The sequence below is a fragment of the Manacus candei genome, unplaced genomic scaffold (assembly GCF_025592945.1).
Source record: "Manacus candei isolate 608988 ecotype Guabito, Panama unplaced genomic scaffold, ASM2559294v1 h1tg000057l, whole genome shotgun sequence".
Taxonomy (NCBI): domain Eukaryota; kingdom Metazoa; phylum Chordata; class Aves; order Passeriformes; family Pipridae; genus Manacus; species Manacus candei.
Window position 1 is genome coordinate 1152065 of NW_026138105.1, and position 25916 is coordinate 1177980.

The window sequence follows — 25916 nt, forward strand, 5'->3', positions numbered from 1 at the left end:
ACTAACTGGCAGTGGCCATTATGCCCTCAGGCCACTGAGGGCACAACCAAAACCTTACTACTGCCACAACAAAGGAAGGTTTACATCTCCCTGTGTTGAGAAGCACTGAGCTAATGGAGCTGCTCATGCAGGGAAGAGTGGAGAGTATTAGCTGGCTCATTAGAGGATGAGAAAGTAGGACACATACCTCTCAGGTGACTTCCCCAGAGCCAAACAGCCCAGCACTCCACATGCTCTGTCTCCCAAAACAACAGATGTCCAGGAGAGATTAGGGCAGTAGAAAGATTTTTCAGACCTGGCAGCCAAACAGCCAAGAGTGTGCCAAGCTGAGAGAGGCCGGTGTTGTTACGGGGATAACGGATTTTCACAAGCTTGGAGCCATGAAAAAAAACAACCTCTTCCATCTTCCAGTTATTTTACTGGGTTTTTTAGGTCAACTTCCAAAAGAACTGTAGGGGGGGAAATGAAATATTTCAGCTCAGGTCTGCCCCAGGTATGGCCCCAGTTCTGGCCCCATGCAGACCAGCTGTGCTGCCGGCAGCCTCAGCCCCTCCTGATACCTGTGCAGGTGCTGCTGGAGCCAGGAGCAGGGAGAGACACCAGTGCCAGGTGGGCCTGGCCAGCTTCACCTGCAAACACCAAACAAACCTGCTGTTCCGCAGAGGGGAACTCGGTCCTCAGCTCTCAGCCCCAGAGGGCCTTCACGAGCAACCCACGTCGGAAGGTTATGGGAGAGCAGAGACATCGCTCAGTGGCAATGTCACCGCGTCTCTTGCTGATGGTCCCCCTGGGGTTGGACCCCCCTTGCCCCGTGGTCATAGGTGACATGTCACATGAGAGCCCCCCTGCTACAGGCTGCTTTCAATCAGCGGCGACACACAGTCTCTCGGGAAGCTGTTCCAGCCTTCTGGAGGCAGGACTAAGAAATCTTGGACCCAGCTCCCCTAGCGGCTTGGCCCGGACCGCGAACGCCCCTGGCCTGGGGGGACTGGGGCTGCTGCCCCCGCTGTGGGTCAGGGGCTAAGGGGAGCTCAGCCCCGGCCGGGCCCCGGGCCGTGCCCGGCGCTGCCGCCCCTGCCACCCCGCGGGAAGAGCCGCCCTCGGGCCCGGCCCCTTCCGGCGGCCCCGCCCGGCCCGGCGCGGTGCGGCTCCGTTGGACCGGCGCGGTGGGCCCGGTGCGCCCCGGCCCGGCGATGGCGGTGCCGGCGGAGGCGGTGCCGGGCCGGCAGCGGGCCTTGGCCGCCGGCTCGCCCGTGGATTACATGAGCATCACCAGCTTCCCGCGGCTGCCCGAGGAGGAGCCGGGCGGCGCGGCCGAGAGCAGCCTCCGCGCCCGCAAGGAGGAGGACGCGTTCCTGGGCGAGCAGGACACGGGTGAGGGGCGGCGGCAGCGCCCGCCCGCGGCCCCCGGGCCCCCCCAACCTCCCCGACCCCGCTCCCCGGGAGGGGCTCCCCGGGCTCCCTGTGCCCTGGTCCCGCGGTCACCCTGCGGGGGCGGGCAGGGAGCAGCGGGCGCGGAAGGCAGCCAGAGATTCAGGGGCTCGCCACCGAGCATCCCAGGGCAGCCTGGAGTGAGCTCTCTCACAGCCAGCTTGGCCTTCCAGTCTGGACCTCTCGAGTATGGCTTCCTGGGATGCTCCTTGGGCATCCCTCCATCTGGGATGCTCTTTCATCATCCCTCCACCTGGGATGCTCCTTGGGTATCTCTCCACTGGTGGTCGGCTGGAATAAAGTCAGGTGATCCTTTAATCCATGAGAAGACCCTCTGCCTCTTTTTAACTGATTGCTTCCTCCTCTGTAGTTGAGAGAAACAGTTCTCCCCCATGTCGAGTTTCTCCCATCAGAATTGCCCTTCGTCCTCCGGGGTTGCTTTGCAGTTCAGCTGTACACATCCAACTCCCCAGGCCCATGTTCTCACCCCCTGCCCTCTGCCCTGTCCCACTGTGCCCACAGGTGAAGCTCCCACTGCCCGTTTTTGCCCTGTGCCCTCTGGTGCTGTCGGGATAAAGCCACTGCATACAGGTGTGCGGGAACAGCTCTTCTGGGAGCACTAGGCCTCTCGTGTCACACCCAGAATTCGATATGGTTTTGGCTGTGCTGGTGCCCACAGATGGGGTGGCTGGAGGGGCTCCTACTCTCCTGATGTGGAAACACACTTGTCCAACACTGTGTTGCAGGAGCTAGCTGTCCTTCTCCATGGCTCAGAGCCCGTGGGCGGCTCCGCTCTCTACTGTCCCCTCTGCAGCAGCTCCAGAGCTGAGGTGCCCCTGGTTCTCGAAAGCGTTGGTTCCCCTGTGAAGCCACATCTCCTTCACAGCCCCTATGAAAGCCAAATAGGGTTTGGTGGCTTGTCTTTCAAAGGGTGAACATTGGTGGTGGGATGGGCACCTGCACATTGGCTGTGCAGGCTGCTCCTGGCCCCCACTGCTCCCGACCGAGCCCTTCCAGCTGCTCCTGTCCCCAAACCATGGCCCTGCTCTCCCCATACAGCACTGGTGGTCAGGGAGACTAAGTGACTAGGGCCGCATGAGATGTCTGTAGTGGAGAACGAAGGTGCTTCTGTGTGGTGGCACGGCTGTGGCCTGCCCTCTCCTATGGTTGCTCCCTGGTGTTCATGTCCCCTCGTGCTGGGCTGGCCTGTCACCAGACCTACAGGAGCAGAGCAGAGGGCCGGTGTCCTAGAGGGACTGAGCAGAGGAGCCCAGCTCACTCCTTGCTGTTGCCCCACTGGTGGGGCTGGGGCCTCGCTTGGAGGTGCCATGGGCTGTATGTGACATCCCTCCCCAATGGCTTCCCCTGCCTAGGCCTGTCGTGGCCCCCACCCAAGGCCACCAGCCAGTCCTCCCACTCTGCCCACACGCTGCAGGCCCAACTCACTTAGACCAGAGAAGCTGGTGAGGGGCTCAGTGAGTGCTCAGAGGCACAGTCTGGGAAAGCTGAGCATTTCCTCCTTGCACTCCTAAACCACCACAGCATGAATGAGATTAAATTCACCCTGAGGGGATTCCCTGGCTGTGGGGAGTTTACTCCTGCTTGCAGCATCACTGAAACTAAAACTACCTCCGTTCCTGGCCCCAGAAGAGCTGCACCCAGGAAGTCTTGTTAATGTCACAGCGAGGACTGGGCTGGCTGTCCCCATGGTGACACCACCTGCCAGAGCAGACAGAGGCAGGCGGGGTGATGGGGAATGCGGGCTTTCGGGCTCACTCCCTTCTCCCTTTCCAAATCCAGGAAACATCTCCTGTGTGGAGGGACAAGCTTCTCATCTTGTCTTTTCCACTTGGTGCTCCTCTTTTTCCCACCACAGGTGTGCAGGGCACTGCAGCCCATGAAAAGATTCATCCAGGAGCCCTGGATGGTGCCCTGAGCCGCTTGGTCCTTTCAGTGCCTGGCAGGGATGGGCACGTCCTCACAGCTGCCCCAGCAGCTCCGTGTGCCCAGCAGTGATGGGGGACAGGCAGGGCATGCTCAGGTGTCCTCCTGGCTGTGAAGGTGGCAGCTGACACTCGCAGAAATTCAAGGCACCTTTCAGAGCAAAAAAGAGACTTTTTCATCCTGATGAGCTGTGTTTGCTGCCCAGCAAGCCCCTGCCCCACTGCTTTGCCATCTTGGAGCCAGGCATTGGGGTGAGTGGCTTCATTTCCCAGTGGGCCTCATCCTCCAGAGGAAGCAGAGTCCTTCTTGACGTCGGAGCGGGTGAATGTCCTGAGGCCTCCAGTTTGCAGGTTTGCTCCTCTCTGCCCTCACCTTTCCATGCTTCCCTAGAGGTATTTTCTGTGCCCAGGCCATGTTTTGCTTTGCCTCTGTTTTGCTCAGGTGCTTTAGCTGAAACACAGCTCCGCATAAAGCTGCTGGATTTTTTTTTTTATATCTAAATTTCCTTTTCTTCAGTCCTGCTGCATTTCAGAGACCTCTTTTCAAGTCAGCGCTAAGGACCCCTTCAAGCGGAGCAGTAACTGGGCCCATCACCGAAGACTGATGAATGGACTGAAACGGAGCAAAATTCAGGCGGTTTTTGTCCCTCTTAATCTCTAGGGAAGTCAGTTTGGAATAACTAGAGCTAAACTAAGGGATCAGTAGAATGACTGAAAGCAGCATCTGAGCCAGAAAGGCTCTTGAGAGCTGTGATCAATGGGGAAGGTGATAGCCATGCTGGAAGGGGCTCCATGTAACATTAGTGCTGGGTAAACACCGCAGTAAGAGTCCTGAGTTGCTCAATAACTCACACTTGTTTTCTCCCTGCTGCCCACAAAGACCCAGACTCCTTCCTGAAGTCTGCACGTCTCCAGCGCCTGCCCTCATCCTCCTCGGAGATGGGAAGCCAGGACGTGTCCCCTCTCCAGGAGACCAGCAAGGACCCTTTCTCTGGAGACTGCAGCTGCCAGCAGGATGGGCTGACTGTCATCATCACTGCCTGCCTGACCTTCGCCACGGGCGTCACAGTGGCCCTCATCATGCAGATCTATTTTGGGGACCCTCAGGTAAGACAAAACGCTGGCTTTACAGTTGGGCTTTGGCTCCGAAAATAGGAGAAGCTCCCTAACTTTCCTCCTGTCCACAGTTTGGCAGGGTGAGTGCTGGTGAGCCACAGCCAGTGTCAGCAAGGCCCTGTACCCCAAATTGTCTCAAAAACTTTTTACTGCACCTGGAGGTTGTGCTTGGAGAGCCAAGCTGGGCTCAGTGCCTGCCCAGTGGCCAGGGTGTGGGAGGCTGTTTGGGGGTGCTGCTGGGGGGGAACAGACAGCCCCACTGCCATGACTCCAGCTGAGGTTTGAGCCTGGTGTGAGTGCTTTCCAAAAACAGTCCTTATTTAGACAATAGGCATCTTGTCCACTTGGAGAGAGTTTTATGGATTATGGGCATAAATCACCTTTGTACCACTGGGTTAAAATCAAGCTTTTAAAACATCCTGTGACTGCATTAGCACTGGTGCTGGTACCAGGGAAGGATGAGAGCAAATCATGGTACTGAGGGGGACGTTGCATTCTTTGTAGCTATATTCCCATTCCCAGTGACCACCTCCTGCAACGCAGTGACAGCACTCATTGGTCACCCATTGCTCTTGAGGATTAGTCTGACCTTGCTCTGGGGTTGTGGGAGACGGAGTTGTGGCTTCCCCAGCTTAGCATGTCTGCTGTTGTAAGTTGTTTGAGCTGATGGCATGGCTACACGCAGCTGCCCTGGAGCAGTGGAGTGCCAAGGGACATATGACTCCCACCAGCATTTGGAGGCACCTTAAAATGCAGATCAGCCATGACTTTGGCACTGGCCTTCAGGTCCCACATTGTTGGGTGAAGATCTGGGCTGCACTGGCACTGCTCCCTGGGCACAACCGCTCTGCTCTTCCGGCAGCTCTTCCACCGCGGCGCCGTGGTGACGGACGCAGCTCCCTGCACAGCACTGGGCACGGAGGTGCTGGGCAGGCAGGGCTCCTCGGTGGACGCAGCCATCGCCTCAGCCCTCTGCGCAGGCATCGTCAACCCCCACACCTCAGGGCTTGGAGGGTAAGTGTTGGTCACTCACCCTGGACTGTCACCTCCAGTTGTCCTCAAGGAAGTGGTTTCATAGAATCCCAGAATGGGAAGGGACCTTAAAGCTCTTCTCATTCCATCCCTCTGCCGTGGGCAGGGACACCTTTCACTATCCCATGTTGCTCCAAGCCCTGTTCAACCTGGCCTTGAACACTTCCAAGGATGGGGCAGCCACAGCTTCTCTGGGCAACTATCTTGTGAAAAGTCCCTCTCAGCTGAGAAGTGCCTTCATGGCAGCATGAGATCCAGTGTGTAGTACTAGGTCTCTGACATCAGGTGGTGGATGTGTCCTTGTCTGCACAGGGACAGAGACCCTTCCTGTGCACCTTGGTGACAGTGAAGGACAGAGACTCCCAGGGAGGGAGAAGCTCTGTCTGCCATAGTGGCTACCAGGAAGCCCCAGGCCCAAGAGGGCTAACAAGCCCCACTGTGAGTGTGCCAGGAGCTGGCAACGCTCAATCCCAGTGCTTTCAGAGCCTGAGTTCTCCCTTCCATAAGCTGTGCTCCTGAGATCGGGGTCCAATACCAGCTCTAGGCAGCTGCCAGGGAGGCATGGCAGTGAGGGATGGCCTTCTTCCAACCCTCATCCCCAGGGTGGCATCCACGTGAGCCTTATGCTCCTGGCTCTGCAGGAGGGCTCAGCAGCGTTGCATAAACCACAGCCATCTAATACCTGCTTCAGCTGCACCACCCATTGCTGGTGTAAACAAACACTCTTTTGTTGCAAAACTGCTCATATTAGAAAGAAAATCCCAGATTGTCCCCACCTGGCATTGGAACAGAGCCAGTAGCTCCCTGGCCAGGCTGGCAGGGACTGATCCAACCTCACCAAGCTCAGCACAGGGCTGCCTGCATCCCACACTGGCTCTGCTTTGGCTGTCCTGGTGTGTGCTCTGGGGAAGGACAGCAGCATTCCCCACACCAGCTGGGGCTGGTGACCTGCCACAGTGACCTGTCACGCTGGCCCCAGTGGCACTCGCACTCTTCATTTTGGCTCTACGGCAGCAGCTGTTGCAGGAACAGCCGGTGCCGTGCCCTGACCCCCCTCTCGCTGCAGGGGTGGGGTGATGCTGGTCCATGACATCCGGAAGAACAGGAGCTGGGTGATTGACTTCCGTGAGGTGGCTCCCCTGGGCATCCCTTTGGAAGGGGACCTGCAGCAGGACACCAAGGTGAGGACCAGTGTCCCACAGCCACCCCTTCAGGGCTGCTGTCTCCAGCTCTCCTCCCTGCAACCCTCAGGCTGGGGGCAGATGCCCAGCAAAGCAACAGGAGGCCTCTTACCATCAGAGTTCCTGGGCCTTACAGACATGGGGAATCCAAGGAAAATATTGCCTTTTCAGCCCCAAAATGCCTGCAGGGCTTGGGGAGTAAAGAGGTATGTCCCTCTGGCAGGGGAGAACCAGGAGAACAAGAGCTCCAAGAAGGAGCATAATCCCAGGTCATCCTGCTGAGTTATTTCTCCTGACCAAACTGGGTTGAGAACAAGATTGAATTTGACTCTTTCCTTCCAAAACCTTTTATTCCCTAATTGTGTTGTTACAGACCTCTTCCTCTCTTGTAACTATGCAGATAGTTCCAAAGCGAGCATGACTTGCATCTCCTTGACTTGCATTTGGGGACCATGTGCTATATCCTCATGGAAAGGAGACTATTCTTCCTTTTTGTCCTTCCTGTTTTACAGCCAGGTCTGCTCGTGGGGGTGCCAGGCATGATACAAGGGATGCACCAGGCACATCAGTTACATGGCAGGTAAGACACAAGGCTGGCACAGGCTGTGCCCTGGGGTCCCCACTGGAGAGCTGGGAGCACACAAGGCCTTGCCATCAGATAATGTTCTCAGCCACCAGTCAAAACCATTAGCTGAGAGGTACTTGGAGGCTTGTGTTGAAAAAGATGTTCATTTTTTGATACTTAATGTACAAAAGAAAGAATTCACTTGGTCAGGTTTTCTGTAAAGTGAAATGCTGGCTAACAGGACAGATAATAAACGTTCTCTTGGACACAGGCACAGCACATTTCCATGCTTGTCTGTGTATTTTTATTCTCTCCTTAGCTGGATCCTAGGAACTATGGCTGCCCTTAGCGCCCTGTTGGGATAGAGAGGGAGGGATCTAGATGACTTGCTCAGGGCCAGAGCCTGGCTTCAGATTTTGCTCCTGAGATACCCCTTTCCCCATCCATGTACTGCCATTCCTCTCTGGTGCACATCCTGGAGCACTGAGATGATCCTGTTAAGAAGAAACAACCACTGAAAGCTCAGTGCTCCTTTTGGCCACTGCTGTCCCCATAGCCTGGTCTTTTAAGAGCCCCTGACCATAGAGCTGAGCCCTACACTTGCTCCCCACCACCCTGCCCCACTGCACCCCTAAGGCATGTTTCTCCTTGTCCTTTGGCAGACTCCCGTGGTCCGAGCTGCTGGACCTCGCAGCTGGTGTTGCCCAGAACGGCTTTAATGTCACACATGATTTGGGTGAGTACCTGATGGAAAGCCAAGGGTGACTGCTCAGCACAGGGCGGCCACTGGCCACTGCGCTGGGGTGTGAGGCAGCTGGGGATATAGGTGGTTATTCATGGGAAATCAAGGCTCTTTGGACCTGGAGATGGATGATGTTGGGAGCTGAGCAATACATAAACCATGGTCAGAGCATGGTGGCAGCAAAACTGGAGCCTTTTGCTATGGCTGGTCAGAGCCAGGTCAGAGCAGCCCACACTGGGCAGCACCCAGGGTCCAGCAGGGAAGGGCACTGAGGCTTCTTTGTGTTTCCTTTGCAGCTCCAATGGATCCATGATCCAGCCTCCCTCTAGTTTTGCAATAGGGCCAGAGGCAGCAGCAAGCCCCCAACATCCCCAGTGGGTGCACAGTGACTCCAGGTCCCCTGCACCTTCCTGATCCCTACTGTTTCTGGATGTCTTTCCCCTTCTCACCTTCAGCCAAAGCCCTGAGTGAACTGAAGGACCTGAACTACTCTGACCGATTCCGGGAGCTGTTCCTGCCGGATGGGCAGCCCCTCCTGCCCGGCACGTTTGTCCGGCGCCTGGATCTCGCGGCCGTCCTGGAGCTGGTGGGGGCAGAAGGGGTGTCAGCCTTCTACAGCGGAAACTTGACCCAGGAGATGATCTCTGAGGTGAGCCAGGACTGTCCCTGTCTCCTACCGGGGTGGGGCTGCCACTTGCTATGTCACCTGCCCAAGGAGAAAAGCCAAGTGTCAGCACAGTGATGAGGACAGATGCATGGAACCTCCTTTTTCCTTTCTGTCCCCGTCCCTGCAGTGCTGTAAGTGACACACAGGCCATTCCCACAGCCCTCAGAAGTGAAACCTCCAATTCCTCTATAACCAGGAGAGACTGTTTTATTGAAGGAAAAAAAATTATGAGGCCTCTCTAGGCTGTGTTAGTTTAAGTGGCAACCCCTTTTCACCCAGAATTAGAGGTGCCCCACTGATGAGAAACAAGTTGTTGTTGTTGTCATTAATGGGACTATAAGATAAAGACTCTAGGAAGATGGTTTAAAAATAAAACTGAGCCATGTGAACAGAGGATTAGACAGGCTTGGTCCCACGTGGGGTTGCCCTAGTTTAACTCTTGTTGTTAGATGTGCTCTGGAAAAAATATCAATGACAAACAAAGCACTTATTCTGTTAAAAAAAAAACCCACAACTTTTATACTTGTGCGGCTGCAGTCAGAGTGGTTGGCAGCACTGTTTTTTCCAACCACTATGGTTCAAGTGATGCATCTTCAGTATCTGGTGAGTAATCTGGAATGGGTTCACTCTGCTCAAGCCTTAGAGATTTGTGAGCTCTGTGTTTGGAAATATACAGTTCACCTGGGCCACAGCGCAGGTGAAGGATGAGGAACAGGAAAAGTCCCAAACTTGTAAGCATCTCTTCAGCTAAACCTTGCTTTGTCACCACATTTCCCTGACCTGGGGCTGCTGCAGGGAAACACAAATTCTCTATGGAGGAGCAAGGCCCAGGGTTGCTACACCAAAGACCCTGGCAAGCTCTGGCATTCAGTACACAATTCCAGCTTTGGCTGCAGAGCAAAGTGCTGGCTTCCCACAGGGAAGACATCCATGTGGTGAAATCAAGCACTGCTCCAAAATGTCCCTTTGCTTCCAGGCACAGGTGCAAAAAAGTGCTCTCTGGGGAATTTGAGATGGTGTCTGCAGCGTGTGGCTGACTGGGGCTTCTCCCGTTTCTGCGCCATCCTGCTCCTCCTGCCCTGGTCTCCGCTGGCCAGGCTCCAAGGAAGCAGCTCTTGGCACAGGCACTGGTGGCTCAGCACAGCCCTTGGATTCAACCGGCCTTTTCCCTGAGAAGGAAATGGGGATCTCAAGTAGGAGAGACATCTTTAGCCACTTTGGGTTGGTTTGACATGCTGGCTCCACAACATGCCCTGCATTAGCTTTCCTTGTCCAGTGATTCATCCAGTTCTGCCAGAGAAGGAGTTTTGCTGCCGAGTAAGCTGGCTGGGTTAGAGATCAGAGCACACACAGGTGGTTTGTTCCTACCTTTTTTTGAATGAGAATCCAAAGGACTTACAGCAGCAACTCACCCCAGCAGAACATCTAACCAGGCCGTGTGGCTTCTCCTAGGTGGAAGAAAAGAGTTGGCCCATTAGCACCTGTACACTGACAGTGTCACCTCCTTCAGGGCAGGTTAAGATCAGCAGAGTGCAACTCATAGAGTCATGGAATCACAGAATATCCTGAGTTGGAAGTGACCTTACAAGGATCATCGAGTCCAACTCTTGGCTCTGCACAAGGCACCCCAGCAATTCCACCATGTGCCTGAGAATGTTGTCCAAATGTTCCATAAGCTCTGGCTGGGTTGGGGCTGTGACCACTGCCCTGGGGATCCTGTTTCCAGTGTCTGACCATCCTCTGATGGTCCTACCTCATCTCCATCATGACTCAACAACAGAAGACCTGCAGTGGAGGGAGTCGCCCATCTTTACCATGTTCATGAAAATTAACAACCCTAGTAAATTGTACCTCTAGGAGAGTCTTACAGGAGGACCAAGACTACAGCAGACCCACGGTCACCTGAAATAATTTCAAATAGAGTGGGAATTGTGATTTTTAATTGAGATTTCTAGTGATGGCCACCTGCTACACCCAGGTTCCTTCTCTCCTGGATCTATGTATAACTCTAAACCTTAACACACTAGTGCTTGCCACCCAGGGCAGAGAAGACTACAGGGCAGTGCCAGTCCCCATCTTCCTGGGCAGGCAGAACGTCTTCAGAGCACCCCTGCGGTGGGTGAGCTGCAGAGCCTTCCCACACTGGTGAATGGTGAGCCAGGCCAACAGGGCCATGAAAGCACAGATTTGCAGGTTATCCCAAGGAATGTGGCACTTGGCTTGGGAATCTCAATGGTGTTTGTTTGACAGCGAGGTGTGAGTCCCTCTGGTCCAGCACAAGGAGCATAGAGAGCCTTGACCCAGCCTGCTCAGTGTGTGCTGCTTTACTCTCATGCAGGTCAACAACTACGGTGGAGTCTTGGTGGAGGAAGACTTCAGCAATTACAGTGTCACAGTGGAGGATCCCATCCACACAGTCTATCGAGGTAAACTCTGACCCATTGTCATGCAACTCCAGGTAAATGTTTGCTTCACCTGGCAAGAGGTGCCAACAGTATTTAACAAGAGCTGAAGTTAAAGCTGTGCTCAGGTGTCTGCAGAAAGTCCTTCTACGCAGCTTCCTGCTCTTGCCTGCTGACAGTGATGCATCATGGGTTCAGGAGGTTTTCAGCACTTTGAAATGTTTTTTCCCATGATAGTGACAAATGGTATTTTGATAGTGTTGAAGTGTGAAGGTGCAACATGGTCCATCTTGATGCAATGTCTGCATAAGAAGCTGGATCATAGGCCAGCAGCTACATCTGAAGACAGTTCCCAAACTTGAGCTACAAGGGAGAAAAGCTGACTTTATGCAAGAAGTTTCTAAAATGTCTTTCTTTTCTAGCAATCCCTGTATTTACTCTCCTTATAGCTGTAATGTTGCAAACCTGTTTTATACGCAGCCTTTCAGTACTTAAAGGGGGCTTATAAAAACAGGGAACGTGACTTTTAACATGGGCAGATAGTGACAGGAGAATGGGGGTGGTTTCAAACTAAAAGAGAAGAGGTATAGAAGCAATTCTGTAGTTAGGAAGCAATTCTTCCCTATGAAGTTGGTGAGGCCCTGGCACAGGTTTCCCAGAGAAGCTCTGGCTGCCCCATCTCTAGAAGTGTCCCAAGGCCAGGTTGGAACTGGGCTTGGAGCAACCTGGTCTAGTGGAAGGAGTCCCTACCCATGGCAGGGGGTTGGTGTTGAATGAACTTTAAGGTCTCTTCCTTTCCAACCCAAACCATTTCATGATCCTATCTCTATTTTTCCATACTCAGTCCAGAAACCAAAAGCCAACCAATAGGAGCTGAATCTCAGATGTTAAAAAAGCATTCCTATTTGGGCTTCTTTAATCCTTCATAAAGAAAGAGCAAGATACAACAGGAATGTTCTGAAAAATCCTTCTCAAATCATGTTGCTTTCTGTTATTTCCCCTTGAATCTGGAAGGATTTCCCTGTCCTCAAGGACACTAGCTCAGTGAGTATTCTAACTGGACAGTATCTGACAAAAGCAGCTTCATTCCTCTCTTCTTCCCTCCACAGGTCACCTTGTTTTCAGCCCCCCACCTCCACATGCAGGTCCTGCACTGATCACAGCACTGAACATCCTCGAGGGCTTTAACATCACAAGTAAAGGATCCAGGGGAAATAACTTGCACTGGATAGCAGAGGTAAGAAGAGGTTCAATAATTGGCTGAATTGCTTGTGCTGCTAGAGAAAAATTTATTTATTCCTTGATTGTACAGAAATGTTCATAGGCAATTCCCAAAGGAGAGCGAGCAGATAGACTGCTAAGGTGTAAAACTGAGTGGTGCTGCTGTCTCAGGGAGGTGCAGTGGCTGGAGTCTCCTGCTCAGCTGAGCTCTTTCTTGCTCAGGCAGAGCTTTCTCAGAACAAACTGCGACTTTTGCCCATATGCAGTCATCTCTTCAGAATGACCCCACAGCACCTGAGGGTGGTCCCATCTAGTTCCTTCACCTCTTAGCTCCAATGGCCCTGGCCATTCCAGAGCACCTAAAGGCACTGAAAGGAGTGCTGCAAGCAAAAGCCTATACGTGGTGATGACAAGGAGAACTGACCCAATACTTCATTTAAGAAAATATTTACATTTTTGCCCACCTTATGATCTCTGTGGTCCAGAATTTTTCAAGTATTTAGGACTGTCAGCCCTACCAAAACATTGTAGCTTCCCAGGAGGTCAAGCAATTGCTTTGGCACTTGCTCTGTAAGCAGAGTTATGCTCTGAGATGCTTCACAGATCCACAGCCGGGCTTTATGAGTTGGGAATTTCAGTCAAGGATTTAACCACATCCTTGTAGCAGGCAGGACAGCAGGTGCTTGGAATTTATTATTTCTCAGCAAAAAGGTAACAGCTGGAGGTGTTTGTCTCAGTTTAACGATACAGAAATGTTTCGTTAGGAGGGCAGGATATGGGAAAAACAACCAAGCTCCTCCCTCTGAGTAATTATAACTTTGAAATTAAGGGGCTTCAGTCGAAAGGTGTGGAAAAGAAAAATAACAGCTATTTATTAAAGAAAAAAAAATATATAGGTAACACAACAAAAAACCAAGCCACAATCCCGTAACCCAACTTCCACCAAAGCCACGGAGTCCGTTCTGCCCCTCGGCGCAGTCACCGCCCTCCCGGCAGGGGGCGCTGTGGGACGGTGGGGCGGTGTCGCTCCGTGGCCGGCAGGGGGCGCTGTGGGACGGTGGGGCGGTGTCGCTCCGTGGCCGGCAGGGGGCGCTGTGGGACGGTGGGGCGGTGTCGCTCCGTGGCCGGCAGGGGGCGCTGTTGGGCGGTGGGGCGGTGTCGCTCCGTGGCCGGCAGGGGGCGCTGTGGGACGGTGGGGCGGTGTCGCTCCGTGGCCGGCAGGGGGCGCTGCCCGGCCCTGGCCGCGGGTCCCACACGGAGGCGGCCCGGCCGAGCGGGCCCCGGGCTCGGGCAGCGGGAGGAGGGAAGCGGCCTCTTCCCGCCGTGGACTCACGCTGGCAAAGGCTGGCTCCGGCTGTGGGTTCCCTTCCTCGTCAAAAGGTGCTGGCTGCCGCCGTCACGGGAAAAAAAAAAAAAAGAGGAAGGGAAGGGCGGCTCTTCCCCCACAGGCTCCCCCACACTGGCTTTTCGATGAATTCGAGGCAAATCCAGGCAGTAGAGCAGAGCAGAGTGCGGGGACTCGGGTGCGAAACGGGGTCTTCCTCGAGGACAGAAGAAAACCAGCCGCCCGTCCGAGCAGATGAGCTCCGACCCCGTCCCCACCCCGCGCCCCGAGAGCCGCGGAGAAACCAAGACCCTCCCCCCGAGGGAAAAAGAAAGGAGGAGGAAAAAAAATCCACCAAACCTGAGTTCTTCCTTCCCCCCCCCCCCGCCCCCGCCGGCCTCGGGTAGAGGGAAACGGAAGAGTCCTGCTCCTTGCAGAGAGGAAGTCGTTAGCGTTTCGATAGGGCACTCGTTCAGGTCTGAGCCAGCGAACAATGAAGCCTGAACCTTACTCCACCCCAGCCAGGTTGGTGTGGAAAAAATTCACCGGAGGCTGAAAAAGTAAAACGAAAACTATAAGAGTGTTACACACTGCCAGGCCTTTGCAGAGGCACAGAAGTTTTACTCACCTGGGCTATTTTGAGCTCTCTTCAGGAAGCTTTGGGTGAGTCTATTTGCTCTGCATTTACACCAGGCCAAGAGTTTCAACTGTTGATTATCCTGGAACACCAACCTCCGGATCAAAGGCAGTCACTTCAGGAGATGTGTAACCCTGGTTACTCGGGGTCACACAGCTGAACATGTGGCTGAGGCTCAGTGCTAGGCCAGCACCAAGTATCCAGCCCTGGAACAGCCAGGGCCAAGATGTCCTTAATCTGTGCCCGAGGGGTGAACATGCTCTGCTTGTTTCAGTGGAGCTCTTCCTTGGCCATCAAGCCCTTGTACATCCCTGTATGATGTGATGGTCTGGAGACTGCTGCATGGAAACACCACATTCTCCAGAAGTTAATCATGTTCTACACTCTACACCAGTAGATAACTGAGGAGAAGCTGTTGCTTTGTGGCATATTCCGAACCACAGTCACACCTTGCTATCTGCCTGCAGGGGAGTGGACTGTCTTGAATCTTGAATGACCGTGGCAAGACCTGCAAGCTGAAAGTCAAGTGTGTTTTTGCTCAGCACAGGCTGGCTCCTTTGATGAGCCTTGCTCCTTGTGGCTTTCCTATGGCTGTGATGTAATCCTAGGGCTGGATAAACTGTGTCTTTTGAAATTGTATCTTCCCGTATTTAATCAACTGGCTTAGGCAGGATTCTGCATGTTTGAGAAACCAGATCCCTTCTGCCTTTCACACCATCATTTCCCAAAGTGTGCTGGGACTAATGCTTTCTGCTCAGACACTTTGGATGGCTTACAGCTAGGAGCTGGGTAGCAGCTAGTGAGCAGAACAGCTCATTTCTGCTCGGCAATGGTGCTGTGCCAGCAGAGCTGGCATCCAGAGGCAATAGTGAGCCTAGGACCCACTCTCCCACTGGGATTCAGTCTGGTCTCTGCTGTTGTGGTGACCACTTGGGAAAGGAAATAGAAAGTAAATGGTATCCTGGTGACCTGTCTGCCAGCTGGCAATGAAGCTGAACCACTGAGCTGGGTGTCAGCTCCTGCCAAGTGTGTTCCATTTGTGGCTTCCCACTGACAGAGGACAGGGATAGATGGGATATTGGTAAGGAATTCTTTCCTGTGAGGGTGGTGAGACCCTGGCACAGGTTGCCCAGAGAAGCTGTGGCTGCCCCATCCCTGGAAGTGTCCAAGGCCAGGTTGGACAGGGCTTGGAGCAACCTGGTCTAGTGGAAGGTGTCCCTGTCCATGGCAGGAGTTGGAACAAGATGATCTTTAAGGTCCCTTCCATCCAAACCCATCTGTGATTCTGTGACTGTACAAACACTTCTGGATACACTCAGCTCCCACAGCACATTTTGCCTTCCCTTCTGTTCCCTCCTCTCCAGTCTCTTCCCCTCCCTCTCCTTTCCTTTCCCCCCCCCCCGCCCTCACCTTCTACTCTCCTCCTTCTCTGTTCTCTTCTCTTTTCTTTCTTTTCTTTCTTTAGACGTTAAAAATAGCTCTGAGTCTAGCGAGCAACCTGGGAGACCCGTCTGGTGACATGTCCATCGCTCACACAGCAGAAGGGATGGTGAGGTAGGTCTGAGGTGACTGGCACAGTGACAGTTGCAAGATGTGTGGTTGATATCATTTCTGGGTTTGCTGTGCCCTGAGCTTTTTCTGTTTTACTGAGGAAAGGTCAGTCTTTGAGTGCCCTCCCACGTATCACTCTTCCACAAAGATCACAGCTGATACCCCAGGGCTCTGGGGATGGGTCACAGGATGTCCTCACACAGAGGTTTGCTGCATCCAGCTTGAACCTGAGGGTTCCTTCCACTTCCTCACACCTGTAAACATTCCCTCTCAGTGGGTCCGACAAACAGCCATGACCATGGGCATAGGCATGGCCAGAAAAGCTATTTCTGCCTCTCCCTGCCCACCGTAGTGGTTGGTGCCTTGCAGAACACCCAGATGTGTGGGAGAGACCAGGCCTGAGGTTTCAGCCTAGCCTCCCACCTCAGAGCCAGGTTTAGCCATGATTGGTGGCCAGAGCTGGTCCTGACTTGCCCTCCTCCTGAGTGCTAGCATTCAGCTGGGAGGGCCACCTTGTCCTTTGGGGGGGCATTTACTTCTGATGAGGGTAAACATGGGTAGACAGAGCCTTTGAAGGTCCACGGCATTGTCTCTCTGTGCATACTGAGCCATCTTGTCTCCTTCTATGGGGTGAACCAAAGGAGCTCCTGTCCCAGTGCAGCCCCTCAGGGAACACTGCAGTACACACTGTGTAGCTGTACCCTGCAGAGAGACCAGGAGATGTCCAGCTTCCCAGGCTCATGGCTTGCTTCCTTCTCTCCCTCCCTCCTTGCTGAAGTAAATCAGAAGCTAATTCCCTACGCCAGCTGATTAATGACTCCCAGTCCTTCCCATCCGATCTCCACATCCCTCACTTCTCCGTGGAGAGCGGCCCAGCTGCCAGCCAGGTCCTTGTCATGGGGCCCGACGACTTCATCGTCACAGTTGTGAGGTAAAGGATTTACTTCTTCCCTCCACAGTGTGCTCAGGGGGCGGGAGCAGGGAGAAGAAAGCGGGTTCAACAGGACAGGATGGGACCAGCCCTGGAGCAGCTTGGCCGTTCTGTCCCAGTTAGTGCTGCAACAGAGCAGTGGGGTGGAGATGTGTGGGGGTGGTGCTGCTCTGCCCCGTGCAATCCTGTAGCCTTCTCACATTGAAACAGGGCTGGAGGGGCCTGAATCTGCTGGGGAAGAAGTGATGGCCAAATTTGAGGATGATGTGGGCATGGAGGCAGATCCATCACATCAAGGGGAATCCTTAAACACAGGGAGGGACAGAGCTGCTATGGCCCACATGGTTCCTACTCCTAAGTACATGGAAACTGTTACTCCTCACATCTAACCAGTCCTAAAGAACCACCAAAGAGTCTCTATCAAGCCAAGATGGGATGAAAAGTTGGAGCCCTAAAAGCCTCAAGGTGTACAAAAATCCCTGGGATGATTTTTACAAGACTTCTTTGTGTTTCTTTTCAGTTCTTTGAATCGTCCCTTTGGCAGTGGAATCATAACACCCTCTGGAATCCTCCTCAACAGCCAGATGTTGGACTTCTCCTGGCAAAACAAAACAATGAACCACTCCATTTCCAGGCCGGTAATGAATGACATGACAAATTCTTTATTTGGGCTACCTGCATCTTTTTTTTTTTTTTCAGTTTTATTCTCATCTTCACAACAGGGAGCCTATTTAATGCCTTACTGATAACTGAGAGACAATAGTCTGTAGAAAGCTGCTGTTTTTCACTATATGAGTACTGAAAGAGGAAACAGAAGGCTCCATGTGTATCAGTTAGTTATCATTACAAGGCAATTTTATCAAGCGATAGTTACCTATTTTCCCTGCAGTCCAGATGTACTTTAAGCAACTGTGTGCACTTAATGAATTCATGAATTGTTGCTCCGCAGGTTAAAAAGTAACATATAGCAGCAAAAAAGCTTCAGGTCTTGGAAGGAAACAATTATAGACCGCACTGGTGGCTTTCAGTGCTGCCTTGTGTATTGTAAAACCACCCCACTTTGCTGGGCTGGTACTTTCAGAGTGGGTGACCGGTTCCATGTTCCCTCTGTAAGAGTCAGCTTGTTGACATTTTTGGGGTGTCTTTTCTTCAATTGCAGCAAAATCTCATTCAGCCTCGGAAACGGCCCCTGTCCTTCCTGCTGCCCACCATTGTGAGGCCTTCTGAGGGCATGTGTGGGACGTACCTGTGTCTGGGGGCCAACAACGGGGAGAGAGCCTTGAGCAGCATCGTCCAGGTCAGTGCTGTGTCCTCTTAGAGGAGCTGCTGAGCTCAAGGCTGAGTAGGGTCCCCTCCCACAGTGCAGCCTTTTCCTTCCTAATTGTCCCAGGCTGTGCCAAAACTGGTGGCCACAGGACTACCAGATCAATCTTTGATGCCACCACTTCCACACTTATGGTGTCTCAAATCTCTAAGAGCCACCAGTTTACTTCTCTTGTACCTTTCCTGGTAGCACCACTCATAGTTGTAGAGGAGAAGCATTTTGGCAAAACCTGTAATGGTTTTTGTCATTTGTATCTGTTCAAAGCTCGTCTTAAGGATCATTAAGCAAAAAAGGAACACTCTGTATTCAGAGAGTTGCAGGAAACTGGCACCCTTTAGCCCTTTTCCTTATGAAAAGTTCCTTTTACTGCATTCCTGACTGAATTCCTCCCTGCTCAACACTTGCTATAAATTGGGCAGCTCCTCTTAATTTATGATTTGTAATGAGGTGAAGTACTTGCCAATAGCTTGATTGCGTGTACAACATTTTTTTTAGCTAAAAAGAAAGGCACAAGAACAGCTCCCAGTTTCCTTACCTTTTAGAAAGCATTATTCAGAGCAAAATTCAGAAGCCAAGCATCGCTTCCTGGTGCTTTGTTTGGAGAAGGCACATGCTGAGCTTTTGGCTGTTAGAAACACTTATTTACAGATTACGTCATGTTCCAGACACACAACTCTGCTAGTTTGGCAGGAACTATGTGACAAAAAGCCCATGCAATCCTGAAAATTTCCTACTTTTCCACCAACAACATACAGGCCCTATTTCAAGGACCTCTTAGTGTGTGCATGCAGTTTGTTAAATGGTTGAAAATCTTCTTTGCCTGCTGCATCTGCAGATGTTGGAGCCACCAAATTGTGGGATGCTTAGGAAGCTGGCCTCTCCTATTCTTGCCACTTTTTTTTTTTTTTTTTTTTGTTATTGAGGGTATTTTGTTCCCTTGCAGGTTTTGGTAAATGTTTTAACATTTCACAAGAATCTGAGTGAAAGTTTGTCACTTGGTCGACTTCACCCACAGCTTCAGTCCAACACCTTGCAGGTTGACAGTGAGTATGGACAGTGGGTGGGGTGCAGCCTACAAATCCAGTGTGTTTAGGAAAAGGGTAGGATTTTCTTGGCATACTGCTATGGAAGTGCCTCAGCCCAGAGCACAGCTCACTGTGTTCTAGGGTTCCCATGGCTGTAGAGGGTTTTGGGGAAGACAAAAAGCAGAATCCAGCTTCTTCAAAGCCTGGAGCCCTTGCTAAGCTATGCCTTCTCCATCCTGGAAATGCTCCCTGGCTTGTCCAATACCACCAGTCCGAGCTCTTTCAGGTGCTTCTCCCCAGCCCTCCCTCCATCCCTACTCCCTCCTGGTAGCAGCCTTGTCCTGTCCTTAAAACCTTTTGGCAATCTGATGCCACTGAGGACACCCAAATAAACACCAGACAGGTTCTGAAAGCTTCCTACACTTTATTACCACTGCCATAAATTATATTCCTTCACTTTCCAGCCCATGTCCCTTAATTCCAGCAACTGGGGAGAAGACAAGGCTTATGGCAAGGTTTGTGGCTTGACAGTGCTGGAAGTGCAGCATCAGTGCTGGCACTCTGAGACTGTACTGTCAGCTCTTGTCCTTGATATTGCAAGTCTTGGTCTATCTGATGTTTTTCACACAGCCTGGTACCAATCAGAGCAAACCATAAGTGAAATTTGGTTCTCATTTCACACCAAATAGCCAAAGTTTCTGGGCTTTCCCATTTTAGAGGAAAATCTAAAAGGGGTCTGTCTAGTGTGACCTGCAGACTTGAAAACTAGGATGTAATTAAAACAAATTCAAAACTTCAGAACATCCTAATTTGTGGGTTTGGACATTTTGACATCAATAAGGTACATGTTAAGACACATGTGCAATGTATAGAGCTTAAATACCAGTGGGGTTTCTGTGTGCCTGCTCGGTTTTGTCCAGCTGGATCCCCAGCTCCATGACCTTGGGCACTTCTATTCATACAGAAATTACAAACCATCAAATTAACAAAATAGAAGCAGAAGAGCAGCAGCCTAAGGTAGATGCCTGGAAGATTAAGAAATGTGTGCAGGGCAAATTGGAAGGATTAGCACACAGTTTATCAGTTGACAACTTGTTTTACTGTCATTTGGTTTCAGCTGCCTTGCATTTTATTTTGACTAAAAATTGTTAATATTCTTATTTGTAACTCAGAATGGGCAGTGGGCATTGCCTCCTGTTCTCTAAGAATAACTACATTTGTTGCCAACAATGTATTTTCCCCTTTTCCCAAAGAGGAGAATCTTCCACATCCTTAAATGGTCTTGCAGATCTTGTCACACCCCATGGCACAAAGCAGTGGCCCCTTGACCCTTGGCTTGCCCAGCTGGAACCTTCTGAAGGGGCTGCAGGCAGGTTCCCCCCCACACCAGATCCCAGCAGGGTTAGACAGAGCTTCACAACACAGGCAACGCTGTTAAAATTGCAGTTGCAATTAATTGCAGTTAAAAACTCCCCTTTTAAAATCCCTACAGGTGAGTTTCCTGAAGAAGATATAGAATTTCTTGTAGCCAGGGGCCACCAGGTGGATAAAGTCCCAGTGGTCTCCCTAGTTCACGGAGCCAGGAGAACCAACAGTTTCATCATTGGCCTGAAGGACCCCAGGAGTGCAGATGCTGCTGGAGCCACAATATTGTAGCACCTCCCAGGTGACCTGTTGTCTGAACAATGCTGACACACACCAACCCAAGTGATGTGCATGTTCTGAAGTGGCCTCTTCTCCAGCCCTGGGGGAGCCCCACCCAGACGTTCTGCACTCACCACCCCAGGCAGCACCAGGGAAGTCAGCAGCACCAACATGCAGCTCCCTGCTCTTGTTTTTTTTTGGGTTTTTTTGTTTTGTTTTTTTTATTTTTCATTTATTTGCATTGCAAGCAGCCCAGTCCTTGTTACAGGAATGCCAGGAGCACACTTTTCTTTTGGGAGAATCTTGCTAATAATTTCAGTCTTTCCAAAGCCAAGTTCTAGAACATTAGCAAAGGAAAAAACAGTTGATGATGATGCTGATATCTTCACTTCCCTATCTTTCCCAGAGCAATGGTTTTCAACAGCTCTAACAAATTCTTCCTCTAACAACTTGTACACCCTCCAATGGTTTTCTTACAGAGGTTCAGCCTCCTCCGTGGTAAATTTGAGCTTAGTGGTAATGGGCTTAATTTTCTTAGACACCTTTTGGAGATATTCTAGCAGTACTCCACAGATTTGTGAAAAACCACACACCACAGACTGCAAACCACATGGAGAGCATTTGGGTATGTTCAGGGCCTTCCTTCCACTGCCTTATCTCAGTCTACTCCGAAAGTCTAAATCAGGTCATTCCTACAGAGAAGCTTAGGATTTTCTGCTGACTGAATTCATGGCAGTACTCTAGCTCCATGTTTTTGTACTGGTGAGTCTATTGGAACAGCTGAAGAGAGTGAGAGAAAATGTACAAACCAACCCAAACACTACTGAGATCATTTTCTGCCTGCAGCATGTAGTGAAAATACAAGAATGCTTCTGCATTTCATGTCTGAAATCAAGTGAAGAAAGAACACCCCAGCTGACAGCTGCACCACTTCAGTCAGCCCATGTTTGGACATTTCCTGTTCTTTTTACTGGCAACTTAGAGACACCTGGCACTAAAAAATTCCTGAGTGATAATTTTCTGCGGTCTGAAATTTGTTGATGTCCTTCATGGTGCAAATGCATCTATGGCCACTGTACATATTATATATGTATGTCTGCTTATGGTTCTCTTGCTCCTTGATTTGATGATCACACCAGTCACACCCGACCTTCCTCCCAAGGGCCTCTGTGACACCCATCTGTTTGTAACTCACCCTCTGACACTTGTGGCCATTGGACATGGGGAGCAGGTGGGTCGTTTTGGGGCAGTTGGGGCCCCATGGCAGATAAATCAGACTAATCATTCCTGCCATCCGCCAGCCGTGGATCTCAGAACATCCTACGTGAAGCCTCACGTGTGGGGCTGAGCAAGGACAGAGGTGTTTTCATGCTCTGCTGAAGAGCAGCCACCCCTGAGAGGAGCATGGCAGTGCCAGCCAATGGCAACATCAGTGCTGTTTGCTGTTCCAAATTCCCTCAGCTGGGACGGGGGTGCAGCACTTCAGAACGTTGTCTTTGGCACACTGTGTTCTGTGCCACCAAGAAGAGACTTTCTTCACCACAGGGACACCAATCTATTTATTTATTTTTCTGTCGTCAGCACTAGAGTTGGTCACTGCCCAAAGTTGGAGTGTTCATAACGCTTCACGTGTCTTGGAGCAGACCTTTTCAGGCTCCACGGGAAGGGAAGGTGGCAATTCCATGTGTTGAACCTCACTGGGGGAGATCTGGGTGTTTCTGGTCTGTCCCAGACCAGATCTGCCCCTCCGGCACAGAGATTCACTGTGCTCAGCTGCAAAATACCTGATCAGTTGTCACAGCAATACTTTGCATGAAATATCACAAAACACTTTGAAAGATGAAATTCCTCCTTATTAACTGAATTCACTAACTTCCGATGCTGGAAACTGTGTATATGTTTGGCAGTAAAAAGACTTTGGTCTTGATTCAAAAGGGCATTCACGTGCCCCGAGGTACAATTTCGCAGCAATTATTCATAATCTTAAAATAAAGCATGTTCCAAAGTGCTCTGCTGGATCATGGCCTATGTTGCAAAAAAGAGAAAACTGAAAACAATTGGAAGATAGTACTTAGGTCACCAGGTCATGGCTAAGATAAGTAAAGGTATTCTGAATTATTTCCCATTTTCTCTGTTTAAAAGCAGCATCAGTATAGCACAGATGTATTTGATATGGAAACCCTTAATCTGCTAATTGCCCCAGTGTCCCTGGTACTTGAGCCCATCTGTTGTGATAAGACTTGATGAATTTAATGTGAAGTACCAAGAAATACCTGATGTTTTCTTCAATGCAGGTAAGATGGACATTGGGAAACACAGGGCTGTATTCCAGAGACGTGTGTGTGCAGAGTCCCTGTGCTGATTTCAGCCAGGCCCTTGCAGGCATGTAACAGCTCTAAAGCAGAGTTTGTGCTTTGACTTTGACTTGAAATTGTCAGTGAGCAGCTCAGAACACAAAATACAAAGGGGCTAAGAAAAACAATAAAGGAACAAAATAAACACAAAGGAACAAAATAAACACAAACAAAATAAATTTTAAAAAATAGATGCCTTTGCCAAATATGCCAAATATTGCCTATGCCAATATATCATCTGGAACATGATCAACTTGTCTCTGCCCAGGCTCAAAGTGCTCCTCATCGATGCACACTGGTTTTGCGTGGGGATAAACTGGAGCCAGGCTCTGCCACTGAGTGTGAGCAGTTTATCAGTGTTTCTCACAAGGGCTGCACGCCCCTCACAAGCACAGGTAACAAACTGCCTTGCTGGCTGTAGGTGCTGCTGCTCTCCCATGTGCATCAAGCACTGATGGCTGGGGGTGAAAGCCTGAAGGGGGGACGAGGCAGAAGCCAGTGCTGCGGTCCTGCAGCTAGGGGGGACGAGCCTGCTCTGGCCCTTGACTGTGCTGTTTTGTTCCCATCACTGTCCCATTTGCTGCCCAGGCACGGAGAGGAGCTGGAGCCCACCTTGCTCCCACCACTCTGGATGGGGCAGGTGCTGCTGGGACTGTCAGGGTGGTCAGTCACACTGTTGGTGCCACTCAGACTCCCCCACTGCCCCTGGTCACAGGGACCTGCTGAAGAGCAGCCCTGGGCACACAGGGCATTCCTGCCCTTCAGCAAGGACTGCCAGCAGCATGTCCTGCTCCATCTCTTGGGGGACTGGGGACTGTCAGAGGCAGATGAAGGCAGAGAGCTGCTGCTATAGGTGGGGCAGCAGGTTCTGGTCCCTAGGCTCCAGGGATGATGACCAACATTCTGCAGCCCTGCCAGTGTCTCTCTGAGGGTCCTTCAGCTGGGGCAGCAAGTCTGAAAGTGCCCATTTAGTGTCAGCTGTTCAGCTGCTGCTGGAGGAGCTTGGACCCTCCAGGTGCCTACTGGGTCCTTCTGGCTGGACCATCTGAGAGCCTCCTTCTGCCTGCTGCCCAACCCAATAGGACTGACCCCGGACACTGGCTAGAGAGAAAGGGGAGTCAGGCCTCAGTAAACACCATGAGAGGAAAGCTGCATCTCTTTTATGAACATCAAAAACACTGAGAGTTTTGTAAGGTTTTGCAAAGAATCAGGTGGAGTGGGAAGAGCTCCTGTAGTACCCAGGTGTTTTCAGCAGTTTTGGAAACTTCTTCTAAACTTCAGTGATGGAAATCTGCACCTAGCCAGAGAAAGGAGAGCTCTGACAGGCAGAGCTGGTTTCAGAGAGGCAGGGAAACATCTAAAAGTGCCCACCTGTGCAGAGGGCAGATGGAGTAGGAGTACCAGAGCACTGACACATACTGTCCACAAAGGGCTCTCCAGTGGCCACAGTATTTTCAGGTGCAGATTGTCCTGTCAGAGCTGACCTGCTACCTGAGGGAGCATCCCATGTGACAACAGTTCCTGAGCAGCCATGGACCTTCACCCACCAGGACCATTCCCGGCACAGCTGGGGCTCCATATCCTCGGAGTCGAGGAGGAGAGGATGACTCCTGTGCACCCCCATCCTGTCTTATCACATCTATGACCAATTGCCCGCCTATCTCTTTCTCACCACACTCACAGTTCAACAAAATCCTAGGTCAAAAGTGACTGTGACTGCAATGCAACAGATCCCCGTTCCTTCTCTCCAAGTGAGCATTGTATGAGTGTTAGAGGAGAAATTACTTTGTTCAAGTAATTGTATAATATTTAAGTTTGGAAAAATCTAAAGCTGGTTATGAGTCTACCTAATTTTCCTGTATAATACCTGCCCTTTGAAAATACTGTCATATGAAATGTGTGTAAATAAAACCACAATTTTGATTGCCATGGTATCAAATGCATTTCTGTTCTGTTGTGGACAATGAAGCAGCTCAGACAGCTGTCTTTGCTGCAGGTAGCTGTCCTCTGCAGGTGACATGGTATTACTATGTATCATTGGTTTTGCAGCAAAACTTCAGCATCCAAAACAATCTGAGGGTCTGCTCGTGGAGGAGTTCCATAAACAGAATGACAGGACAGATTTAGCTCCAAAAGTAAGAGAATCACAGAATGGTTTAGGTTGGGAGAGACCTTAAGGATCATTCAGTTCCAGCATCCTCTGCCATGGGCAGGGACACCTTCCACTAGAGCAGGTTGTTCCAAGCCCTGGCCAACGTGGCCTTGAACACTTCCAGGGATGGGGCAGCCACAGCTCCTCCTGGGTTGGTTACGGTGTATAGAGGCTGGGCAAGATCCAAGAATATCCAAGTTCTCCAGTGTGGATCCAGGCTGTGCAGTAAGCTCAGCTCTGGAGATCAGCCTGAAGCCCAGCTCACTGCAGGACATTCCTGCGTGGGTGAGCAGCAGGACATCAGGGTGGCAGTGCTGGAGCTGTCCCATGTTTCTGCTCTCTTTCCCCTCCATGTCATGTTATTCCCTTCTCCCCACTGCCAGCTGGCTCTCGGTCTCCTGTCACATGCCTTTCACCGCAACATGCAGGATGGCAAAGCCACCTGGGTTCCTCCAGCTGCTGGTCTTCAGCAGAGATGTCTCAGAAGGGTCCTTGGTTGTGTCCTGTCACCCTGGGGTCCCTTCAGCTCCACCTTCCCTTTGTTCCCTTACACTTGTGACAAAGATATTTTGAGAGAATTGGGATTAATTTTATCTATGTGGAGATTGTGCCAGTTCTGGTCTTTCCCAACAGTAAGCAGAAGCATCAGGAAAAGCAATGGGAAGCAGCAGGCT

The 25916-nt window shown here is 51.4% G+C and overlaps 1 protein-coding gene across 4 annotated transcripts; it reads left to right on the forward strand.

The window, feature by feature from the left end:
• Positions 1-1069: 1069 nt before the first annotated feature.
• Positions 1070-24995, forward strand: GGT7 (gamma-glutamyltransferase 7). Of its 4 annotated transcripts, none has more exons than XM_051803263.1 (16): positions 1070-1374; positions 1954-2022; positions 4255-4481; positions 5353-5504; positions 6589-6703; positions 7216-7283; positions 7931-8004; positions 8466-8659; positions 11016-11103; positions 12189-12316; positions 15727-15815; positions 16591-16743; positions 17264-17381; positions 17903-18040; positions 19011-19110; positions 20585-24995. In XM_051803263.1, the coding sequence occupies exons 1-16, from the start codon at positions 1194-1196 to the stop codon at positions 20746-20748; spliced, it is 2058 nt and encodes a 685-aa protein (XP_051659223.1). In that variant the 5' UTR covers positions 1070-1193; the 3' UTR covers positions 20749-24995. The 4 variants fall into 4 exon arrangements, with proteins under 4 accessions (XP_051659223.1, XP_051659224.1, XP_051659225.1 ...); XM_051803265.1 differs by lacking the exon at positions 1070-1374 and adding an exon at positions 1398-1737; XM_051803264.1 differs by lacking the exon at positions 1954-2022.
• Positions 24996-25916: the final 921 nt, after the last annotated feature.